The 21,830-nt window shown below is 43.6% G+C and overlaps 2 protein-coding genes across 6 annotated transcripts in view; one reads left to right on the top strand and one right to left on the bottom strand.

Annotated features, from left to right (window-relative positions):
* Window positions 1-9,218, top strand: part of LOC112233068 (polyhomeotic-like protein 2) — a 46,518-nt gene extending 37,300 nt beyond the window's left edge. For 2 of the 5 annotated variants that reach the window (XM_042299338.1, XM_024400455.2), the window contains exons 8-14: window positions 1,650-2,228; window positions 5,034-5,242; window positions 5,697-5,829; window positions 6,687-6,798; window positions 7,193-7,319; window positions 7,463-7,754; window positions 8,144-9,218. In XM_042299338.1, coding sequence (XP_042155272.1) covers window positions 1,650-2,228; window positions 5,034-5,242; window positions 5,697-5,829; window positions 6,687-6,798; window positions 7,193-7,319; window positions 7,463-7,754; window positions 8,144-8,298 — 1,607 coding nt within the window. In that variant the 3' untranslated portion in view covers window positions 8,299-9,218. The other 3 variants (XM_024400458.2, XM_024400457.2, XM_024400456.2) reach the window with 3 other exon arrangements.
* A 6,539-nt stretch (window positions 9,219-15,757) lies between these two features.
* LOC112216589 (putative beta-lactamase-like 1) lies at window positions 15,758-21,530 on the bottom strand. The gene is made up of 7 exons (XM_024376573.2): window positions 21,170-21,530; window positions 20,649-20,791; window positions 18,640-18,746; window positions 18,255-18,412; window positions 17,834-18,063; window positions 17,424-17,529; window positions 15,758-17,124 (listed from the first exon to the last, which is right to left on the bottom strand). Exons 2-7 carry the CDS (start codon window positions 20,752-20,754, stop codon window positions 16,140-16,142), a joined length of 1,692 nt encoding a protein of 563 aa, XP_024232341.1. The 5' UTR covers window positions 20,755-20,791; window positions 21,170-21,530; the 3' UTR covers window positions 15,758-16,139.
* Between the last annotated feature and the right edge of the window lie 300 nt (window positions 21,531-21,830).

Genomic DNA, 21,830 nt, shown 5'->3' with positions numbered 1-21,830 from the left:
TAAGTGGTGTGTGAATATTGGAGGGAAGGCTGGCACACCGCTTTAAAGGAGTTGTCACATAACTAGTGGCTGTAGAAGAGTTTCCACAGAATAATCCCCAAACCACAGCAGAGTGAGTTGTCAAAAAGGCCTTTGTTTCCACCAGTTTGGGGCCTGACTGAGGTACTTATAAATGGTGAGGCAGGCATTCTATGAGTGGACCACAGCAGAGGAAACCAAGAAGGCTAATGATCACGAGACGTGCTGCCCCTCCAGAAATTGCTGCTCTTCACATGCAGTAGAGGCATCTACTGCACACATTCAATCAAAAGTGATTAGGCTTCATGCATGGAGGACAACAGCTGTTTCACCGATAGGTCCCATTGAGTTGAGCGTATCATGTGTGTAGAATGAGACACAGTTGACTGGATACATTCACCTGAAGACAGACTCTGTGGTGGCGTGATACAAACGGACTGAAGGGGATGTCAAAGGTATTAGCTTTACAGTGATGGTTGGCATACAGTACATGATTTAGGGGACAAATCCATTAAAGAAACTCAGGACTATTTATTTACAGGTCCGTTTTAGTTTACCATGGTTTTCTGTTAAAGGCCCAGTGCAGTCAAAACGTGATTGCCAGTGTTTTATATTTCCACGCTATGATGTTGCAATAATACTGTGAAATTGTGAAAATGACTAATGCCCTTTTAGTGTAATAGCTGTTTTGGTGGGAGTTCTGGCCTTCCGTGGTGGCATCACCATGTGGTAAATTAGTTAGTAGACCACTAAGAAACAGAGTTCCAAACCTCTCTGCCAATAACAGCACATTTTCAGTTTTTCCCTCCCCATTCAGACCACTCTCAGACAGTCCTAGCTAAATTCTTGCTTGAGAAATTGTTGTTTGATAAGAAGCTATTTTTGTTTATTTCTGACAATTTGTATTGAAAACTATCACAGTTAGGTACTTAATTGTTACCCAGAAATGATTTGATATTGGGATAAAAACGCCTGCATTGGACCTTTAAGAGACTACACATGAAATCCTAATTTCACTAATACAATATTTATTTGTATAGCACTTTTCATGATACTCAAAGACATTCAAAGTCACTAGCCATAACATGGCTTCGATGGTGTTTTGATTTGGGTTTCGCTCTCCTATAAGTGAACGTCCGTAGTAACCACAGACCTTTACAAACTGCAGCGCTAGCAAGACTCTGATGTGGAAGGCGGCAATGTTTTTGAAAACGGGAACCTGTCTTTAAGTGTCCTGTTACTCGTACGCCTACGACTACATCAATGGCTCTTTTCCCCAGATGTTTATCTTCTCTAGTTCCACAGACCATGGTCATGTGTTTGGCCTCAGGGAACCTATTGTTCTGCGTATAAACACATTTTATGAGAGTGAGGATTAATCCAGGCTTGACTGACTGAAGCCAAAGATGAACATGCCCTGGGGTGTTTGTTTGTTTGGGAAGTTATTGCTGTGGTAACCAATGTAAGATATGTCTGAGGCTTACTCATTTAGGGCCAAATCCTAACTTGAAATGTACACAACTAAGAATTACGTACGAGGGTAGCTACATTTTATTGTTTGTTTTGTGAAAGAAACCTGATATTTCTTAGTTTAAAGACTAATGTTGATTTATGTGTTTGTTTTTTTACAGCGTACGCACAAATCCAGACGCACCAGTTTCTGCAGCAGCAAAAACAGCAGCAGTTTGTGTTCCAGCAGCAGCGACACCAGACCCAGCAGCTTTCTCTGAGGGGCCAGGCCCCAGTGCTACACACAGCCTCCATCCACAGTCACTCTCAGGCCCAGATGCTACAGGCCCTGGCTATCCAGCCCCGGCCCAAGGAGGGCCCCGTCCCTGTACTGCCCAAACCATTTGTCTCTGCGAATGTTCCTAGCCAGCAGGCCACCATCTTTCACTCCACCGTCAGTCCCCAGATTCTTACCCACAACAGGCCATCCCCTGTGGTCACCCAGACCCAGACTGCTCCGCTGCCCAACACCAAGTTAGTGCAGATGGCTGCAGTCAACCTCCAGATCCAGCCAACTGCTCTTACACCAGCCTCTCAGCTGGTTCAGGATAGTGCTGGCAAGGAGCTGCCCACATCTGAGGTAGTCACGGAGAACAGCTCCACTCCCCTCATACAGCAGCCAACAGCCCCTCCTATTCTTGAGGTCATCACTATTGAGCAATGCCCATCGGATCCCAGCAACCCCACCACACCCACTGGAGGTAGAGATTATATTTTATATGTCACAGGTTGCATCTCCTAAGTCATTGGACTTATAGATAACCAGAAGCCCTGACTGGCTGTTCAATTTGTTACAGTAATGTGACATCCCACCCATCCATTCACTCACTCACTCACTCACTCACTCACTCACTCACTCACCAACCCATGACCCACCAACAACCTACTCACTCACTCACTCACTCACTCACTCACTCACTCACTCACTCACTCACTCACTCACTCACTCACTCACTCACTCACTCACTCACTGTATGCTTGGGCAGCTCAGGCACAATGGCCATCCCCACTCTAGCGCTCCCCTTAAGCAGAATACTAAATCTGTCATGGCCCAGAGTCCATTGTCCTACCTTGCCACTTGGGGGAACATGACAGCTTTAGCCATAATTACGGGAAAGGGCCAGGCTTTGTCACTCCCGCCATGGGAAAGTTTTCAGGCTTCCGCTTCCGTCTTACCAATATATTTCTCAAATATTGAGGGAATTCGATTATCGGGACCAAGTTATCCCGGTGAGAAGAGTTTGCAGCAGGTGAAAGGAATTTGTATACAAGTCGGCTCAAAACAAAAGTGACATTTGTGTTTTCAAATGCAAAAGTGATATTTTGATTTTTTTAAAATCTTCCATCCCAATGAAACATTGTTTGAAAATTCGAACATATATTACATGGACAATTACTCTAATTGTTCGATTTGAGAAGGGCGCTCCTTCCACTTTTGCCTGTTCACGTCACGGGCCATATACCGGTGCACCGGAAAGCAGTGAGGGGAAAATAAAGTCCAACCAATCAGAGAGGGACTCCTTTTGAGCTACTCGTCGCCATTGAATCACATTCCAAGTTGCGCTGGCCAATTGTGGGAGTGCTTAATTTCCTAAAGGCTCGTCATGTCTGACAGGTGTATCTGAGTGAGACACATCCACTCAGACATTCAAACATGAATAATATACTTTCAAGAGGCCAGGATGCTATTACTCTGCATATACTGAAGTGGCCACCACTGCTACTTGGCTACTCTGAATCACAGCAGTACACCATGTGATCATGGCACAATCCTCCTCTAAGTGTAACTGTTAGGTGGTCATAATTACAACCTTGATCTAGCATGTCCAGTGATGCCTAAAACCTTGGTCCACCCTAAAGCCTAGGCCAGCATGTCTGCTTGTGGACATCTTGTGACAGACAGCTGAATTAAATAGCACGTTTTTCTGACACAAGTATTATGTATATGTCATGACATGTAATTTAACACAGTCTTTACTATTCGTGGTATATTTCGACATAATGACAAGTCATGGAAGAGTTGGAGGTCCTATACCTTTAGGCCCATAGCTCAAAAGTTGAGAAAATCCATCTCTCAATTTTCCCCATTCCAAACATGTGTCACTAAATCTATGAAAATATGCTATTGTTACATACAGGCTTTCAATTCTGTCTTGCCAATATAGTTCTCAAATATTGAGGGGATTCGATTATCTGGACCGGGTTTCCCAGGTGGGAAGAGTTTGCAATGGGTGAAAGTTTATTGCATTCTCTTTGGAACAGAGCTGCCTCCCGGCAGTGAGCCAGGGTCCCTCATCTGGCCAGCGGCCAAGTCGGCTCAAAACAAAAGTGACATTTGTGTTTTCAAATTTCAAATTGATATTTTGATAACAACTATCTGCCATCCCAATGAAAAGTAGTTAAATAGTTAAACAAATTAAAACTTTTATTATATGGACAACTACTGTTACTGTTCGAATAGAGAAGGGCGCTCCTCCCACTTTTGCTTGTTCATGTCACGGGCCATATACCAGTGATCCGCGGTTCATTTTAATCAAACCACCAATGTGGTAGATTGTACTGGAACGCAGTGGGAGTAGAAAATATAGTCAGCCAGTCCAACCAATCAGAGAGGGAGTGATTTTGAGCTACTCGTCACCATTGGATCACATTCCAAGTTGCGTGGTCCAATGGTGGGGGCGCTTTATTTTCTATTCAGTTCAGGCATACAAAGGCTACTTGCTTGTGTACTTTTGCAGGGAAAGTAGTGCCGAACAAACTGAAGAAAGCATACGAAAAAGTGTCGATGTGATTGCATTGCTTGTGTAGTTTCTACTTATGTAACGGGTGCGTATTTCCACGAATATTTGTGAATTGTTTGAGAACATGATTTGTTTGCTCCATGTTGCCTTGGCGGACGGGATATGAAAGGAAGGGTTGCTCGGAGCAGTGGAACAAAGGGGTGTGCCACGGAGTACTGTCTTTGGGTGTGCTTTCGCTCCCGTGTTGACCGTTGTCGGGGCGTTAGAATCAGAGCGTCTATATTTGTCATTTATTGTGGTGCGTTTCTCAATTTAATCTAATTTTCAAAAGAGGGCAAATGTAGTTTTAATGATGTCGACGAAACCTTTGCACTTTTGTACCGTAATTTATTAGGAACAATACGCATGTGGGACAATAAGCACCTTGCGCAATGATCATTGCGATTAGTTGATACAGTACATATTCTTTGTATTAAATACACTTACTATTCTTAATTGTTTTATTGACGAAAGTAGTTTTTTTGTAGATGTAGAATGATGCGGGGAGGAAAAGAAACAAAACAATTTCGAAAGTGTTCCAGATTTTCTTCTAGAATCATTAATTCTTCACTGCGTAAAACATGTCCATATTCATCATTATTGTTACATGATTGGTCATTCTCTCATTATTATTATTACCTCAGCACTGACTCCTTGCACGCCAGTTAACATTTTACACAAATATTTCCTTTTTATTTACTCACAAATATGCCATTATGCCAGCAGGTAAGGGAGACGCTGAGTGGCTGAATGCGCAACCAGGTGCAGGCTCACTTCCAGTCATGACCTCAGGGAATGGGAACAATGCGCCCATGGTGACAGGCAGTACCCCACAGAATGGCGAGAGCAAACTGCCTCAAGCCATAGTGAAACCCCAGATCCTCACTCACTTTATTGAGGGATTTGTGATCCAGGAGGGAGCAGAGCCTTTCCCTGTGAGTAGGATTCTGAAGAAGCTTTCCACCCACTGGGCACATGGCTCTTCAGAAGCAGAGACACACACACACACACACACACAGCCGGACTGGGACCAGAAATCGGCCATGGCATTTCTAACACACTCTTCCTCTTAGTCCCCACACTGGCCCATTTCTTCTTCTTTTTTTTAGGCCCCCATTATTAGCCGAATAAGGATCATTTTGCGCAAAAAAAAACAGAAGTTAGACAGGCCCACTGGGCAAATAATTGACCAGTGTTATCTGCCCCTGCACGCCTGTTTTGGAGTCAACTGAACCATGAGGACACATTGTTATCCATGTACATGACCAGTAGTGCACTTCCCTCTAGTGGACTAAATGAGACTAAACCATTCATATCATTGTGTAGTATACAGCATTTTACCACCTGTGTAAGCAGCATGTGTGACGGGAATTGTCTCTGTCCTTTCAGGTGGAACGCCCGTTGTCGCTGCTGATCGAGAACCTGAAGAAACACAAACAGCAGACGCACTCTGACTCAGAGAAGACGACGACCTCCTCCAACAGCACCACTGACTCTGAGATGGAGGACCTATCACAGCAAGGTAAAGGACCAGCCAGAAGACATCTTGCTTGGCCCACTTCTATGGCCTTTTCTCAATTAGATTTGCTCAACTCCTGCGTCCTCTCTCCTCCGTCTTCTCTTGCCCCCTTTACAAAAAGGTCAAAGGTAACCGAGGAGAGTGAACGTGGACGAAGATGCGCTTATACGAAATGAGAAGCTCCTCCACGTGCAAATTACATTTACAGGGTGGGAAATCCCAAAATAAATGTGTAAAGGGATAAAAACAAATTTAGGTTAGTTGTGCAAGACATTTTATAGGTAAAAGGACAAGTAACATTGTTTTTAAATGTGTATTGTTGGAGGAGAAAAGCATGCACAACAGCTGATTCAAAGGTGGTGTGGTAGATATCAAAACTATTCTGCTGTAGGATACACGTGCTTCCTCGCCAAAAGGAGGCTATCGAGGAGTGGAGGACCGTCTTTCCTTTGACTACTAACGAATTGACACACTCCCTGACCACTTATCAGTATCCAGGTCGCAGAGGAGAGAGGCTGTAGGATGGACTTTTGCCCAAACGAGAAAAGGCCTATTAACCCAGAACTACAAGCTTCTCATTGTGGCATTGGCTACCTGGCTTCACATCCCACTTCTGCTTGAATCTCAGCACAAATGTTTGTACATTATTGGCACTTGGATTTGCTCTTCTTGATCTGTACTGTAGGACTGTCTTTAGGGTTTTATCAGTCTCATGTCAACTCTCTGAACATCGGAAAGTCAGCCAACCACTTGCCTCCGTAGACATGAAGCCATGCCACACTCAGTGTCTGTCATGCCAACCGGCATTCAGTGTTCATACCCACTGTATTTTTACCCCTGGTTCCCATGTTGCTGTGCAGAGCTGAAGCAGCAAGAGGAGCCCACCCTGACGTGTGAGCTGTGTGGCAGAGTGGACTTTGCCTACAACTTCAAGAGATCCAAGAGGTTCTGCTCCACAGTGTGTGCCAAACGGTAAGGCTTGGGTAGACAAGATGCTGGGACTGAGATCTGGGTTGTACTCATTAGGCACCAAACGGAAGGAAACGGACTGCAACAGGGAGAGACTATCTGAACTTCTATTTGCCATTGGAAAAGCATTTAGCAAAGGTGTGGTCTAATGAATATACCACAGGCATCCTGAATGACATTTTCGCCAGCAGTTGTTGCTGCAGTAATTACAGCAGTAGTACACAAGTGCAGGAATAACAAATACATTAATTGGCTTATTCGTTACTTGAGCTTTTAATTTGTTAGATTTTTTTTTCAATTAATTGACCATTTAAAAAAAATGGCTTGCTCAGCCTTTGAAACACTTAGTTACCCAAGCTACTTGTTGATACATTGCCCCCATAAAATGTTTGTGCAGGTACAATGTGGGTTGTACAAAGCGAATGGGCCTCTTTCCAAATCGACAAACCACGATGGAGAAACTGAAGAAGCAGAGAACATCCAATGGGAACCACCAGAACTCCGGCTCCGAGACCAAAAAACAGGTGAAATGGCACTGTTCACAAAATATCAAGAATAAAAGCACTATATGACTTTATAAACATATTTCCATTGAGACCCTCTTTCTGGCTAGAATGGCAATAATCCCATATCACTTCAAAGCTAAATCTTTCCTTTGTGTTTCCAGACTCCCATTACTGGGCAACAACCTGGGGGTGGATCGGTGACGTCCAGCCACCCCTCTCACCCTGGTCACAGGGAGTTCAGCCAGTGTTTAGACATGTCCAGCTACGAGGGTCCCCCTTCACCCCCACTGTCTGCTGCCAGCTCTAGTGCTCCCAGGTCCCAGGCGGGCAGAGGGGCAGAACACATGGAGGGCTGTGGACAAGAGCTGCCCCTCCTCTCCCAGCACTTCCAGCCCAGAGACCCGGCCAAGTGGAACGTGGAGGAGGTCTACGAGTTCATCTGCTCCCTGCCAGGTGGGCACTGCGACATTTTCCATTTACTCCAACAGTTTCTAAATGGCAGCGTAGCAGCCCAATACAACAGTGGTCACCAACCTTGCTTTTGGAGAAATGCAGGGTGTGCAGGCTTTTGTTTTAGCCCAGTATTAACACACCTACTTCAGTCAACAAACTTAGTCTTTTGATTAGTTGAAATACAAATTAAATCAAAGTTTGTTTCAACACTAAAACATAAATATCGGTTCCATGAACAAAATTGCTGACCTGACCCCTGTCATAAATCAAGCCGGAGTGATTTTTAGAAAAGACTTGCCTGGAACCTGGTGGTTATGTGTAATGTTATTCTTTTAATATATATATTTCTTATAAAGCTAACTCATCAGGCTGTTTGTTTATGTTCCCAGGTTGCCTGGCGATAGCCGAGGAGTTCCGCTCGCAGGAGATCGACGGCCAGTCCTTGCTGCTGCTGAAAGAGGACCACCTCATGGGCACCATGAACATCAAACTGGGGCCTGCGCTCAAGCTCTTTGCCGAGATCAGTATGCTGAGAGACTCGTAACCCCTCCTCTCTGGAGCCACTCCACACTGCCGGAAAGTGTCCAGAACACCGTATTTATACGGCACTCTGACCAGGCTCAAGCCTACCGCTGTGGCAGGTTGGTCCCACGGGGGTGGAGGATGGACGAAGGGCGTCTCTGTTTCATAGAAGCTGATGGTCCATAGCATATTGACAACGCTATCTGAGTTTAGAGCTTTGCCTCTTTGGACTCTCCTATGCAATGCAGGAACTGTTAGCTACTGAATGAGTTGTACTGTGGATGTTGTACTGTGCACAAGGAACTTATCCAGCTAGACTCAAATGGACAAGGTGGTACTTAAGTTCATAAATGCCGTTACTAGTAGTTAGAGATTCTCTGGTACATCTGTATACTTTTTTAGCCAGTAATTCTGAAAGTAGCGCTCACGAGCCAAAAGTGGTCCCTGAAAATTGCGTACTACGTAACATATGTGCAGATATGTGCATCACGTCATTGCTCTCTCGCTCTGCTGTGTGCGTCTTGCTAGCTGTCACTCAAATAGTGAGGGGCTGAAGCACATTGGTTGGAACTCGAATTGTTAGGGGGATGGCCCACATGGGGGAAAATGTAGGGAAAATGGCACCGCACAGCTTCCAGTAAACAGCCTCTTTCAAACTAGGATTTTGTGGCTAATTGAGATAAAGTAATTCTGCTCATAGATTATGCATGTATGAACTAAACATGTCACATGCACCAAATACAACAGGTGTAGACTTTACAGTGAAATTCTTACTTAGGAGCCCATTTCCAACAATGCAGAGTTAAAATATGAGGCATATATTTGCTAAATTAAAAGGAAATGCACATCCAGCCTGAAGTGGGAGGTTTAAAAATATATGAACTCAGCATAAAAAAAATGTCTTCTCACTGTCAACTGCTTTTATTTTCAACAAACTTAACATGTACATATTTGTATGAACATAAGATTCAACAACTGATACAAACTGAACAAGTTTCACAGACATGTTACAAACAAAAATTGAATTGAATAATGTGTCCCTGAACAAACGTAACAGTCAGTATCTGGTGTGGCCACCAGCTGCATTAAGTACTGCAGTGCATCTCCTCCTCATGGACTGCACCAGATTTGCAAGTTCTTGCTGTGAGATGTTACCCCACTCTTCCACCAAGGCACCTGCAAGTATCTGGACATTTCTGGGGGGAATGGCCCTGGCCCTCACCCTCCGATCCAAAAGGTCCCAGACGTACTCAATGGGATTGAGATCCGGGCTCTTTGCTGGCCATGGCAGAACACTGACATTCCTGTCTTGCAGGAAATCACGCACAGAATGAGCAGTATGGCTGGTGGCATAGTCATGCTGGAGGGTAATGTCAGGATGAGCCTGCAGGAAGGGTACCACATGAGGGAGGAGGATGTCTTCCCTTTAACGCACAGCATTGAGATTACCTGCAATGACAACAAGCTCAGTCCGATGACGCTGTGACCGTCCACCTCCAAATCGATCCCGCTCCAGAGTACAGGCCTCGGTGTAACGCTCATTCCTTTGACAATAAACGCGGATCCGACCATCACCCCTGGTGAGACAAAACCGCGACTCATCAGTGAAGAGCACTTTTTGCCAGTCCTGTCTGGTCCAGCGACATGGGTTTGTGCCCATAGGCGACGTTGTTGCCGGTGATGTCTGGTGAGGACCTGCCTTTACAACAGGCCTACAAGCCCTCAGTCCAGCCTCTCTCAGCCTATTGTGGACAGTCTGAGCACTGATGGAGGGATTGTGCGTTCCTGGTGTAACTCGGGCAGTTGTTGTTGCCATCCTGTACCTGTCCCGCAGGTGTGATGTTCGGATGTACCGATCCTATGCAGGTGTTACACATGGTCTGCCACTGCAAAGACGATCAGCTGTCCGTTCTGTCTCCCTGTAATGCTGTCTTAGGCATCTCACAGTACGGACATTGCAATTTATTGCCCTGGCCACATCTGCAGTCCTCATGCCTCCTTGCAGCATGCCTATGGCACTTTTACGCAGATGATCAGGGACCCTGGGCATCTTTCTTTTGGTGTTTCTGAGACCATAGAAAGGCCTAGTGTCCTAAGTTTTCATAACTGTGACCTTAATTGTCTACCGTCTGTAAGCTGTTAGTGTCTTAAAGACCGTTCCACAGGTGCTTGTTCATTAATTGTTTGGGTCATTGAACATGCATGGGAAACAGTGTTTAAACCCTTTACAATGAAGATCTGTGAAGTAATTTGTAAAAATCCAAATAATCTTTGAAAAACAGGGTCTTGAAAAGGGACATTTCTTTTTTTTTGCTGAGTTTATATACTTAAAAGTCACAAGTTGTGGAGCTTTCTGTAAGTCTTTTTTAAATTTTAATTGTGAGGTAGTTGCGTCTGGATTACTTCTCCATTGATAATATACACTGAGTTTACAAAACACCACACCTGCTCTTTCCATGACATAGACTGGTGAATCCAGGTGAAAGCTATGCCCCGACAAATTGAGGCTGTTCTGAGGGCAAAAGGAGGGGGGTGCAACTCGATATTAGGAAAGTGTTCTTAATGTTTTGTACACTTGGTGTATATTTGATTCTTGACTAGAAGTTGGCGTTTTGGGTATTTCAGTCTTGGCGGGAAAGTGGTTAACCTGCCTAGGACTGTATTTTGAGTTTAGGTTATAAACACCATCCACTGCACAGGACAGTACACAAAATGTTACAGTTCACGCCTTGAATAGGTGGGTTGTGATACTTTCTGAAGTATTTTTGTATTTAAATTCAACAAAATAGCCTAAAATCATTGCATCCTTTTTATTTCTTGCTTCTTGTGTTTTTAGAAAACGGGTGTTTTTAAGGATTCTAAATTTGAATAATTTAGTTTGCTTTCTTAATTTATTGTCCTGTGTCAATGACATTTTCAAAGGGACAAGCCTTAACCATATGTAGTTGTCTGTCAAACTAGCCACCAGGTAGGGTCCCTGGCCTCCAGAAGTCTGGGGAAATGGCAAATGATTACTCTTACAAACTCTAGTGCGAAACTAAGAAAAATCAACTGTCATTCCAAGTTTGTATTATTTTGTGTGATATACTACTAGGGTTTTAATTGGACAGGAACACGGAGGGACGGTCAGGTTCCCCCACCTATTTTGGTTGAAAAACCTGTGACATTTGAATAGATTTTAGTGATGATCTAAATTAACAAATTTTTGGGAAAAGCAGCATTCCCAATTCCATTTTGTGCTCGGTATCATATTGAAGGGATCGTTTGCACAATGAAATGCAGATTTTAATAGATAATCACTCAATGTTTTTTTTTTGGTCATCACTGCATCATGTCCTGCAGGCCTTTTTTTTATAGACTTTGAAACCTGCTGTAACCCTCAAACCAAAGTGTCATCGGCATCATGTTTGTATCTGATGTTTAGGATTAGAAACTCACTTTTCATTCTTCAAGTTCTAAACTTGTTGAGTATTTGTATTTATGGAACTAGTTCTTGTATACCACATTTTGTACTCCAAAAATAAAACCTTAATGGTATCTGTGTACACTTTTCTGCAGTGATAATACCGTACCATCATTTATTATGAATATTTTACTTAGTGAATTCATTTAATTGAAATACATTTTGAGTGGAGTTTCCTATACACCTAATCAGTCAATAACAGGGGAAGTGAAAAAATAATTAATTAGAACTATTCGACTGGCTGATACAAAAATGTCTTTCATATCTGCTTCTCTAGTGCATAGACTGAGATGCCATGACCACTAACAGTATGAGTATAAAGCTTATTAGAATCTGAAATGGTGAGAAACCAGCAACTACAGCAATTGACAAATATGAATCTTACTCCAAACATATTTTGCTTGAAACTGACCAAAAAAAATGAAATGGGATGTCGTCTTTTAGAAAGGTTGGCAGGTGTCCCTTTTAACAGCCAGTACATGTAGCAAATGTGCAGATCTCACAGGCATGAGGATGGTCAGCCACACCTGCTATTCACAACCACTGCAATTACCACAGATAATCTTCCCTTAAGTATTTATACAAATGCATACCGACACATCTAAATACTGTACATTTAGAAGCGTGTGCATGCATACACACGGTATTTATAGTTTTTCACAATATTACAGAAAGAATCCACTAATTAGCCAATGGACTTTCAACACTTTATTATCCATATTTGAAAATAAATGGTAAAATGCCAATGTTTTTCACCCAACCAATCAACGGGTCACTCCTTCCTTTTCAAAATTACAGTTTGGAAGCTCAGTTGCTAATTAGAGTTTGTTTTCCCAAACCGGTCCTCACCTAGGCTCTGAATGCAGTTTTACTCACGAGTGCCCCCTACTGGAAAATGTTATGGAGTGCAGCTTTAACTCACCTAACCTTGCGAAGGATACCCCGGCATCCTTGCTTTGGCACAAAGGCATGAATTCTTCAGGTATGCACACACAGCCACTGTGGCCACTGTGGTCTTGCTTAAACGTCCCTTCACTGTCCAGCAACGTTTCCTCACTGATTCCAGAGAGAATAGGACATCTCCTTCCTCGCGAGAGAATAGAACACAAAAATGGATCATTGCAGCAGCTAGGCACAATGGGTATAATAGTGTCCAGCTCACTCTCTAAGAGTGATGTTCGAAAGCAAAACAAAAAAAACAAACGTACTGATTTACAAAGTTAGATAAACATATCGGGGTGGATGCATCAAATCTCATTCAAGTACATATTCATAAAAGCTCAGTTTTTCCCAAAGTGCTGATTGACACTTACCTTGACAAGAACAGCATTAGACATCTGGCAAAAAGCCTTGAGGAGCAGGACAATAGAGAGCAGTCTTCCTCTTTTCTGTTTCTCTGTGATACAGTATGTTCCGTTTATGGGTTTCTATCTTGATATAAACATTTTAAAAAGCCATTTTTTTGACTGCACTCCATCCGGGCTCAAAAAGGATATGATTGGTAATAATTACAGCATGTTATCTCTAGTTAAAAAATAGCTGGTTATTAGGTCTATATGGTGGCATAAATAACCTGACACTTCATATGGTCAGAAAACAGTAAGAGAAGCCAAGAGGGGTATCAGATATGTTTTATTGGGTTAATAAACCCTCTGATATTTTTCTTGTCTCTATATGATACATCCTTTACTGTACGCTGTGTTGATAAATAGTGTCCATTTCAGAAAGATGGGGGGGCTCTGTTCAATCTGTATCGCTCAAGCATTACATATTGCGTGATAGACATTGAAAGGTCATTTTCCATTGAGCTGACATATGCAGTGTTTACCGTGAATGCAGTTTTCACTAACGTGGGAACATTGCCTTTAAATTTCAATCACGCTGTAATGCTGAAATTACGCAATACGGATTGAATAGAGCCTTAACTTTCTGTTCCTGTTTAGAGTCACTATCAAAAATTGAGACTTAGGTGGACACTATTCCACAATTTCTTACAAACAATAAAGCGTGTTTTAAACTTTGACTTTATTATGACATTTTTAATCGGTTCCATTAGTAAACCACAAACTCAATAGGGTTTTGTTCTTTTTACAGTGATTCAGTCATAAACTCAGCAAAAAAAGAAACGTCCCTTTTTCAGGACCCTGTCTTTCAAAAATAATTAGTAAAAATCCAAATACCTTCACAGATCTTCATTGTAAAGGGTTTTAACACTGTTTCCCATGCTTGTTCAATGACCCATAAACAATTAATGAACATGCACTTGTGGAACGGTCGTTAAGACACTAACAGCTTACAGACGGTAGGCAATTAAGGTCACGGTTATGAAAACTTAGGACACTAAAGAGGCCTTTCTACGGACTCAAAAAAACACCAAAAGAAAGATGCCCAGGGTCCCTGCACCTCTGCGTGAATGTGCCTTAGGCATGCTGCAAGGAGGCATGAGGACTGCAGATGTGGCCAGGGCAATAAATTGCAATGCCCGTGCTGTGAGACGCCTAAGACAGCACTACAGGGAGACAGGACGGACAGCTGATCGTCTTCGCAGTGGCAGACCACGTGTAACAACACCTGCACAGGATCGGTACATCCGAACGTCACACCTGCGGGACAGGTACAGGATGGCAACAATAACTGCCCGAGTTACACCAGGAACGCACAATCCCTCCATCAATGCTCAGACTGTCTACAATAGGCTGAGAGAAGTTGGACTGAGGGCTTGTAGGCCGGTTGTAAGGCAGGTCCCACCAGACATCACCGGCAACAACGTCGCCTATGGGCACAAATCCACCGTCGCTGGACCAGACAGGACTGGCAAAAAGTGCTCTTCACTGACGTGTTATGGTTTTGTCTCTCCAGGGGTGATGGTCGGATTCGCGTTTATCGTCAAAGGAATGAGCGTTACACCGAGGCCTGTACTCTGGAGCGGAATCAATTTGGAGGTGGAGTGTCCGTCATGGTCTGGGGCGGTGTGTCACAGGATCATTGGACTGAGCTTGTTGTCATTGCAGGCAATCTCAATGCTGTGCATTACAAGGAAGACATCCTCCTCCCTCATGTGGTACCCTTCCTGCAGGCTCATCCTGACGTGACCCTCCAGCATGACAATGCCACCAGCCATACTGCTCGTTCTGTGCGTGATTTCCTGTAAGACAGGAATGTCAGTGTTCTGCCATGGCCAGCGAAGAGCCTGGATCTCAATCCCATTGAGTACGACTGGGACCTGTTGGATCGGAGGGTGAGAGCGAGGGCCATTCCCTCCAGAAATGTCCGGGAACTTGCAGGTGCCTTGGGTAACATCTCACAGCAAGAACTGGAAATTCTGGTGCAGTCCATGAGGAGGAGATGCACTGCAGTGCTTAATGCAGCTGGTGGCCACACCAGATACCGACTGTTACTTTTGATTTTAACCCCCCCCCCCCTTTGTTCAGGGACACATTATTCCATTTCTGTTCCACATGTCTGTGGAACTTGTTCAGTTTATGTCTCAGCTGTTGAATCTTATGTTCATACAAATATTTGTATGTTAAGTTTGCTGAAAATAACCGCTGTTGACAGTGAGAGGACGTTTCTTTTATTCTTTTAGTTTATTTGTGTTGACAGCATATGGACTCTACTCAATTTTGTATAATTGCATTGTATGAATGCAGTATTATTGTATTTTGAAAGTTACATATCTTGAAACTTGTTTTCCTGACATGCAAAACATTTTGGGACTATATCAACAATGGACTAACAAAACAAATCCACAAATATCGTTTTTGGATGGAGTTTTCCTTTAGGCCAGGGAGCTCTGCACTTGCCATCTAAAATGTGGAGACAAAACATTTAGACAACAGGATTTTCTTTCCCAAGGTCATTTGAGGCACTTAAATGAATTAAAAGTGAGAAAAGTGGACATTAGCTTACAGAATTTTCACCACAGTCATATTTTGTCGTGAGACAAATAACTATCATAGTGACGACAGCTTCTTTCATTGAAGTAACAAGGTAACAGAAAGAATGTGTCACCACAGTATAACAAACAATATAACGCACCCATTTAATTTAACCTTCATGTAACCTTAATGATGCATCATTCAATAAGAATAACTTCACGCAAGAGACGGCATGATATTTGCATGGAAGACAATTGACATTGAAGATAAGATAATTATAAAACGACTTACAATTGCACTACTTTACAGAACACAATAACAAGGCCCTCTGACATTCACTGTAGGAAAAACAACAATTTACTCATTCACTCATTCACGTCATACACATTAAAAACAATAAGCATTTGAAAGGGTAGAAAAATGTAAATTCCAAAGTCTCTGCACACTGTTCAGGCTCTGAAATGATCCACTTAAAATCCAGAATTCCATCTGTGATTCCATACAATAAAAACAGTTCAGGGTTTAACTGTTGAAGATTGGCCGTTGAGCTATCCGGAGCACTTTGTAAGTGTTGAGCCCAGGAGAGTCGAATCCAGGCGACACGCCCTTCTCGTTGAAATAATAGAAGTTAAAGAGTTGCCTGTCCTGGGTCTCCAGAGACACTGAGATGCTGTTGACCTTCAGCTTGCAGGGGTACTCCCCCTCGAACACCACCCTGAACACCCTCTCCTGCAGGAAGTCCAGCCTGATAGTCCTGTACTTGGCCAGCATCATGGTGTCCACCTGGGGCCCAAACTGCTGCATGACCAGCACCCCGCCCAAACTCGCCTTTATCTCATAGAAGGTCATGTTCTGGTAGGTGAAGAGGCCCACATAGGGCGTGGGGTCGGGCGGCGGCGAGAGCTTGCGCTGTGCATTCCTGAAAGCACTCTCCATGGCTGGGATGAGATGGCTGTAGGCCTGAGTGACCAGATCCCCGTCCATTATTGGCGGCCTCACCCCGGCCATCAGCACCACCAGGCCCAGCTTCAGTCGGGGAACCAGGGAGAAGGTGGTGGCGTAGCCGTCCAGGTCTCCGTCCTTACGAACCACCTCGTAGCCCAGCTGCTCGTTGACCTCCCAGGGCGTGCCGGTGTAGTTGGCGAAGTAGCCCTGGTGGCAGCGAAACAGAGGGGTCAGCAGGGTCTTCAGGGTGTCATGTTGGAGGAGGGGCCGGCTGTAAGCCCCCAAAAGCACCATAGCTAGTTTGGCCATGTCGGCCGCCGTGGAGTACATCTGGCCAGCGGGCCGATACCAGCCCAGGTCGTAGAGGGGTGCCGATTGGCCGCTGCTGTACACGCCCATTGCCATCTGGCTCTGAATGGCTGGGGTTATATCAAAGCCTGTGTCCTCCATCCCCAGCTGCTCCAGGATGTTGTCGGACACCCAGCTCTCGTAGTCGGATTTTGCAAAGTTCTCGGCCAAGACATTAGCCAATAAAGAGAAGGCCACGTTGCTGTAGTGACATCTAAGGAAGCGAGAGGAAGTATTGGTGATTTTTACATTTAAGTCATTTTAGCAGACACGTTTATCCAGAGTGAAACAGGAGCAATTAGGGTTAAGTGCCTTGCTCAAGGACACGTCAACAGAATTTTCCCCTAGTCGGCTTCGGGATTCATACCAGCAACCTTTTGGTTATTGGCCCAACGCTCTTAACCACTAGGGTAGCCTGCAACCCCATGTCACAGTCACATTAAATCACCACCACCCTTTACCAAAATTGACTGAATAAGCTCTTAACAGGAAGGGGAATGAGGTGCATCTTACTTGGTGCCTGGGTCTGCCACCAGGACATCATCATGTAATAGATCTATAGCAGCGTCTGTGTCTCCACCCCAGAGTAGATTTGTTGACCGAAGCCGTCTGGGTAACCCTGAAGACGAAACAAATTCTGGAGTCAAAAGAATGTCAAACGTTCTGGAGTCAAAGGAATGTACAAGGGAACTCCCTTTATCACGTAGTGCTTTCCTCAGGTTTAATCCCGTGAGAGTACAGTACATTACATTACAGCACAGTCCGAGGGATCTGGTCAGGACAAAAGGCTAATAGGCCAGGAGCTTATTACCGCCATCATTAGGGACAAGTCTCGATCTAAGTATAGCCTCTCTCTCCACTCACGCAATGGCCAAGGTAAGCTAAGGTTAATGTACAGTCATGAAGAGGAAGAGTGCCTTCACCAGAGAGCTGACCAGCCATCCTGCGCAGGGTGACAGAGGGAGAGCGTGGCTGGGTGTCTCTGTCAGAACCAGCCTTGACATCCACTACTCCCCGCCGCTTTCCCAGCGGGTTCTTGATGGTGAAGTTTGCTGCATACTTCTCCAAAGGGTCATCCAAGGAGGCCACCTTCCCCTCCTCCCATAGCTTGTACAGCATCAGTGTCGGGAAGATCTTTGAGAGACTTGCAATTCTGTTGGGGAAACAGTTGTTGAGTGTTATTACTCCTGCAACCATTCACCTTTGTGGCAAATCTCAGAATATTCTCATTGTCAACCTGACCAAGTCTCTGGAAATAGCCACAAATCTGTCACAGAAATCATGTAAATCTCATCTAACACGCTTCTAACAAATGTTTTAACAACAGAGGAGAGCAGAGCTCACCTGTACACTGTGTATTCGTTGGGTGGAGGCGAGGAGGGATCACTCCCGTTCCTTCTGCCAAAGTTTCCGTTCCACAACACAGAGTCGTTGAAGACAACGATGGCAGACAGAGCTGGTAGTGTAGTGTCATGAATACTTAACCTTAGGACAACATCTATCTGTATGGGGGAAAAAATGGCATCTTGTGAAGAAAAATGTGCTTGTTGTGCTTTCTGCCTCAAAAACAACACAGGGCAAATCTGTCATGTTTGACAAAGTAAAGTAAAGTCAATGCCAAATAGGCAGCTACACATGTCTGTATATATAGTCTAGTGCTTGTCTAATTCACGTTTGTTATCAAACAAATTCCATTCATGGTCTCACGATTTGAAATGTTATTGTTGACCTTTTCTAATGCTTCCTTGAGTGCAGGGATGGGATGTTCCAGGAGTACTGGCTCAGGGAAACGAGGGCACATCTTTTCCTCCTTCACCTCAATGTTCACAACATTGCCTGTGGACAGAAAGAAAGGGGGTGTAACAAGTGCAGGTGGTGAATCACACTTCACGTGGTACCAAACTGGGCCGTTAAGCCAGTTCACGTCTACTAACGCCAATCATTTTCAGTTGCAACAGAAAAAGACTGCTTAAAAAGACTGTTTGAGTGAGGGAGGTTCATCTAATTCTCTTTGGCAACATGGTCCCATTATGTTAAAGTGGTGACATTTAACCATTGTGGTTGTTTTATGTCACCTTATCTCACATATTAGTTGTGTAATTTACTATCTGATGTGAGGATTTGTCTGTGTTACAAATGGTAGACAATGCTCATTCTGTTGCCAGTTTATGTTTCTGTCATTCTGTACCAGGCTATGTACAGCAGGGCCATGCTCAGACCTTTCACGTGGCAGGTGCTCAAAATGAAAAAAGGGCACCCACCTGAGCATATGGCGACAGACGAAGAACCCCTTAAGGTTCTAGATAGCAACTAGTGTAGTGAAATTTAAGCACAGATTCAACCACAAAGACCAGGGAGGTTTTTCAATGCCTCACAAAGAAGGGCACCAATTGGTAGACGTGTAAAAAAAAAAAAAAAAAAAAAAAAAAAAAAAGCAGACGCTGAATATACCTTTGAGCATGGGAAGTTGTTAATTAGGCTTTGGATGGTATATCAATACACCCAGTCACTACAAAGACACATGTCCTTCCTATCTCAGTTGCCGGAGAGGAAGGAAACTGCTTAGGGATTTCACCATGAGACCAATGGTGATTTTAAATCAGTTACAGAGTTTACTGGCTGTGATAGGAAAAAATTGAGGATGGATCAACAACATTGTAGTTACTCCAAGATACTAACCTAAATGACAGATTGAAAAGAAGGAAGCCTGTACAGAATACAAATATTCCAAAGCATGCATCCTGTTTGCAACAAGACACAAATACTGCATAAATTGTGGCAAATGTTTTACTTTTTGTCCTAAAGACAAAGCGTTATGTTAGGGGCAAATCCGACACAACACATTACTGAGTACCACTCTTCATATTTTAGAGACTTCTACAAAGTATTGACTCAGGGGTGGGAATACTTATGTGAATTAGATACATTTCTAAAAACAAGATTTCACTTTGTCATTATGGGGTATTGTGTGTGACACCACAAAATGTGGAATAAGTCAAGGGGTATGAATACTTTCTGAAGGCACTGTACGGTGGGTAGCTAGAGTGTATACCTGTGTTGCTGCTGCTCTGCTCTGCTGCCCTGACACAGTGCAAACCCTGACTGAAGAAGGTTTGGATGTCAGAGGGTCGCAGATGCAGCTGCTCCTCTCTATGTCTTTCTGCTTCGCTCTGCTGCGCATAGGCTGTCAGCCAACCAGACCAAATATTGATAATTATATAAATCAAGTGTTCCTCAAATCCTATGCTGCAGGGGTGCTGGGGGTGGTGGTATAATTATAATACAAATAATAACTATACAACCACCCAAAAGTACACTTGGTGAGTGAAAGGACAAAGGGGCAGGTGCTCAGGGCACAGGTAGACCCCTATCTGTGCACATGCCTGATCTACAGTATGTGTCCTGTACATGAACACCCACTTTCGTACCACTTCATACTCTTCCTCCCTCCCGCCCCTGGTGTTAAAGCCTGCATTAAAGGGCCCGGTAATCCAGCAGCTTTGTGTAATCCCCAGCAGCCCCTGCAAACGAGCAATTAAGCCAAAGAGGATAAGGAAGCCACATGTACAAAAGTGTTTCCATGTTAAAACCCACATCTAAGTATTTTTGTCTGCTTGGGCGAAATGCCTACACCTCAACGGTCCCCCATTAGAACACAATCACAATTCAAGAATGACTCTTGAATCAGTGGATGTATGGAACCACACATGGGATGGGAAATTCTCTTTTGACTCTTACCTATTTTTAATTTTGGCATCCTGTACTGCCAAATAAAGCATCCCGTCATGACCAAGGATATCAGCAAAAAGACCACCATGCCTAACTTGGTCCATTTCACCTTCATCTTGCTGGTCTGGTGGTCTTGCCCAAGGTTGGACAGGCTGGAAATGACATGAAAGTTAGTTGCACCTCTTACAGTCTTTATCAATGGAATCCTAATTGTCCTCAATCAAATAGATTTCCGAATTAAGTATTCTTTAGCATGTGAGGATACATTGGTTAGTGGATTTAAAAAAAGTCTGATTAACACAACAGTAGTTAATGTCTTTCCAAAAGAAAACATGACATTAAAACAGAAGTAGCCCATAGCAATAAAGCCTATAGCAATACAAGCCTATAGTAGCCTATAGCAATACAAGTCTACAGTAGCCTATAGCAATACAAGCCAGAAAACTGTCAATGCCAAGTGCTAATGCAATAATATGTACTTTCATAGATAGAATCCTGTTGACTGTATAAATACAGTGCAGCCGACTTACCACTCAGTATGCTCACTTTTCCAGCTGAGAGAAGTTCCACAAAACCCAAACTTCTCATATCACTGATGTTTCATCTTCAGTAGGATGCTAGCAAAACCCCACCATCCAACCTCTCCAGTTACTTCAGTACTCTTTCACAGAGACATAAAGTACATGTACAGTAACCAATGGCTCCCAATCATTCACTTGCTACCTGCTACTACCTACCCACACTTAATCCTAGTCGGTGATTCCTGAATGGGTGATTCAATTCCCTGTCCGCAAACTAGGGGCCGCGACGTCATAATCTCCAGAGATTCTGCTGTAAAGCCATGCTGGAGAAGGCCTAGGAGAGGAGGGAACCCTTAAGCTCTCATCCTCAGCAATAAAATCAGTTCAAGCTGAACGGGGGGAGGGCGAATTGATTCACTTCACAAATCACACTCTATACTAGGGTTCCCCTAGCAAATAAAACCCACTGGTGATTTTATTTGCAACCTGAAGTTTTCTTTTCGAAATAAATATTTTTTATTATAATATAATTTTCCTTGTTTCAACTCAGCATCATAAACAAATTGGCTGGCTGGTGGTTTTATTTGCAGCCTCAAGTTCTCTTTTAAATATATATATTTTGAATTATTATATAATTTTCCTTGTTTCAGGTCAACATCATAAACAAATT

This window comes from Oncorhynchus tshawytscha, linkage group LG16, assembly GCF_018296145.1.
Source record: "Oncorhynchus tshawytscha isolate Ot180627B linkage group LG16, Otsh_v2.0, whole genome shotgun sequence".
In the NCBI taxonomy this organism is placed as follows: domain Eukaryota; kingdom Metazoa; phylum Chordata; class Actinopteri; order Salmoniformes; family Salmonidae; genus Oncorhynchus; species Oncorhynchus tshawytscha.
Note: the sequence above shows the minus strand (reverse complement) of the source record. Positions and strands in the feature narration are given on the sequence as shown.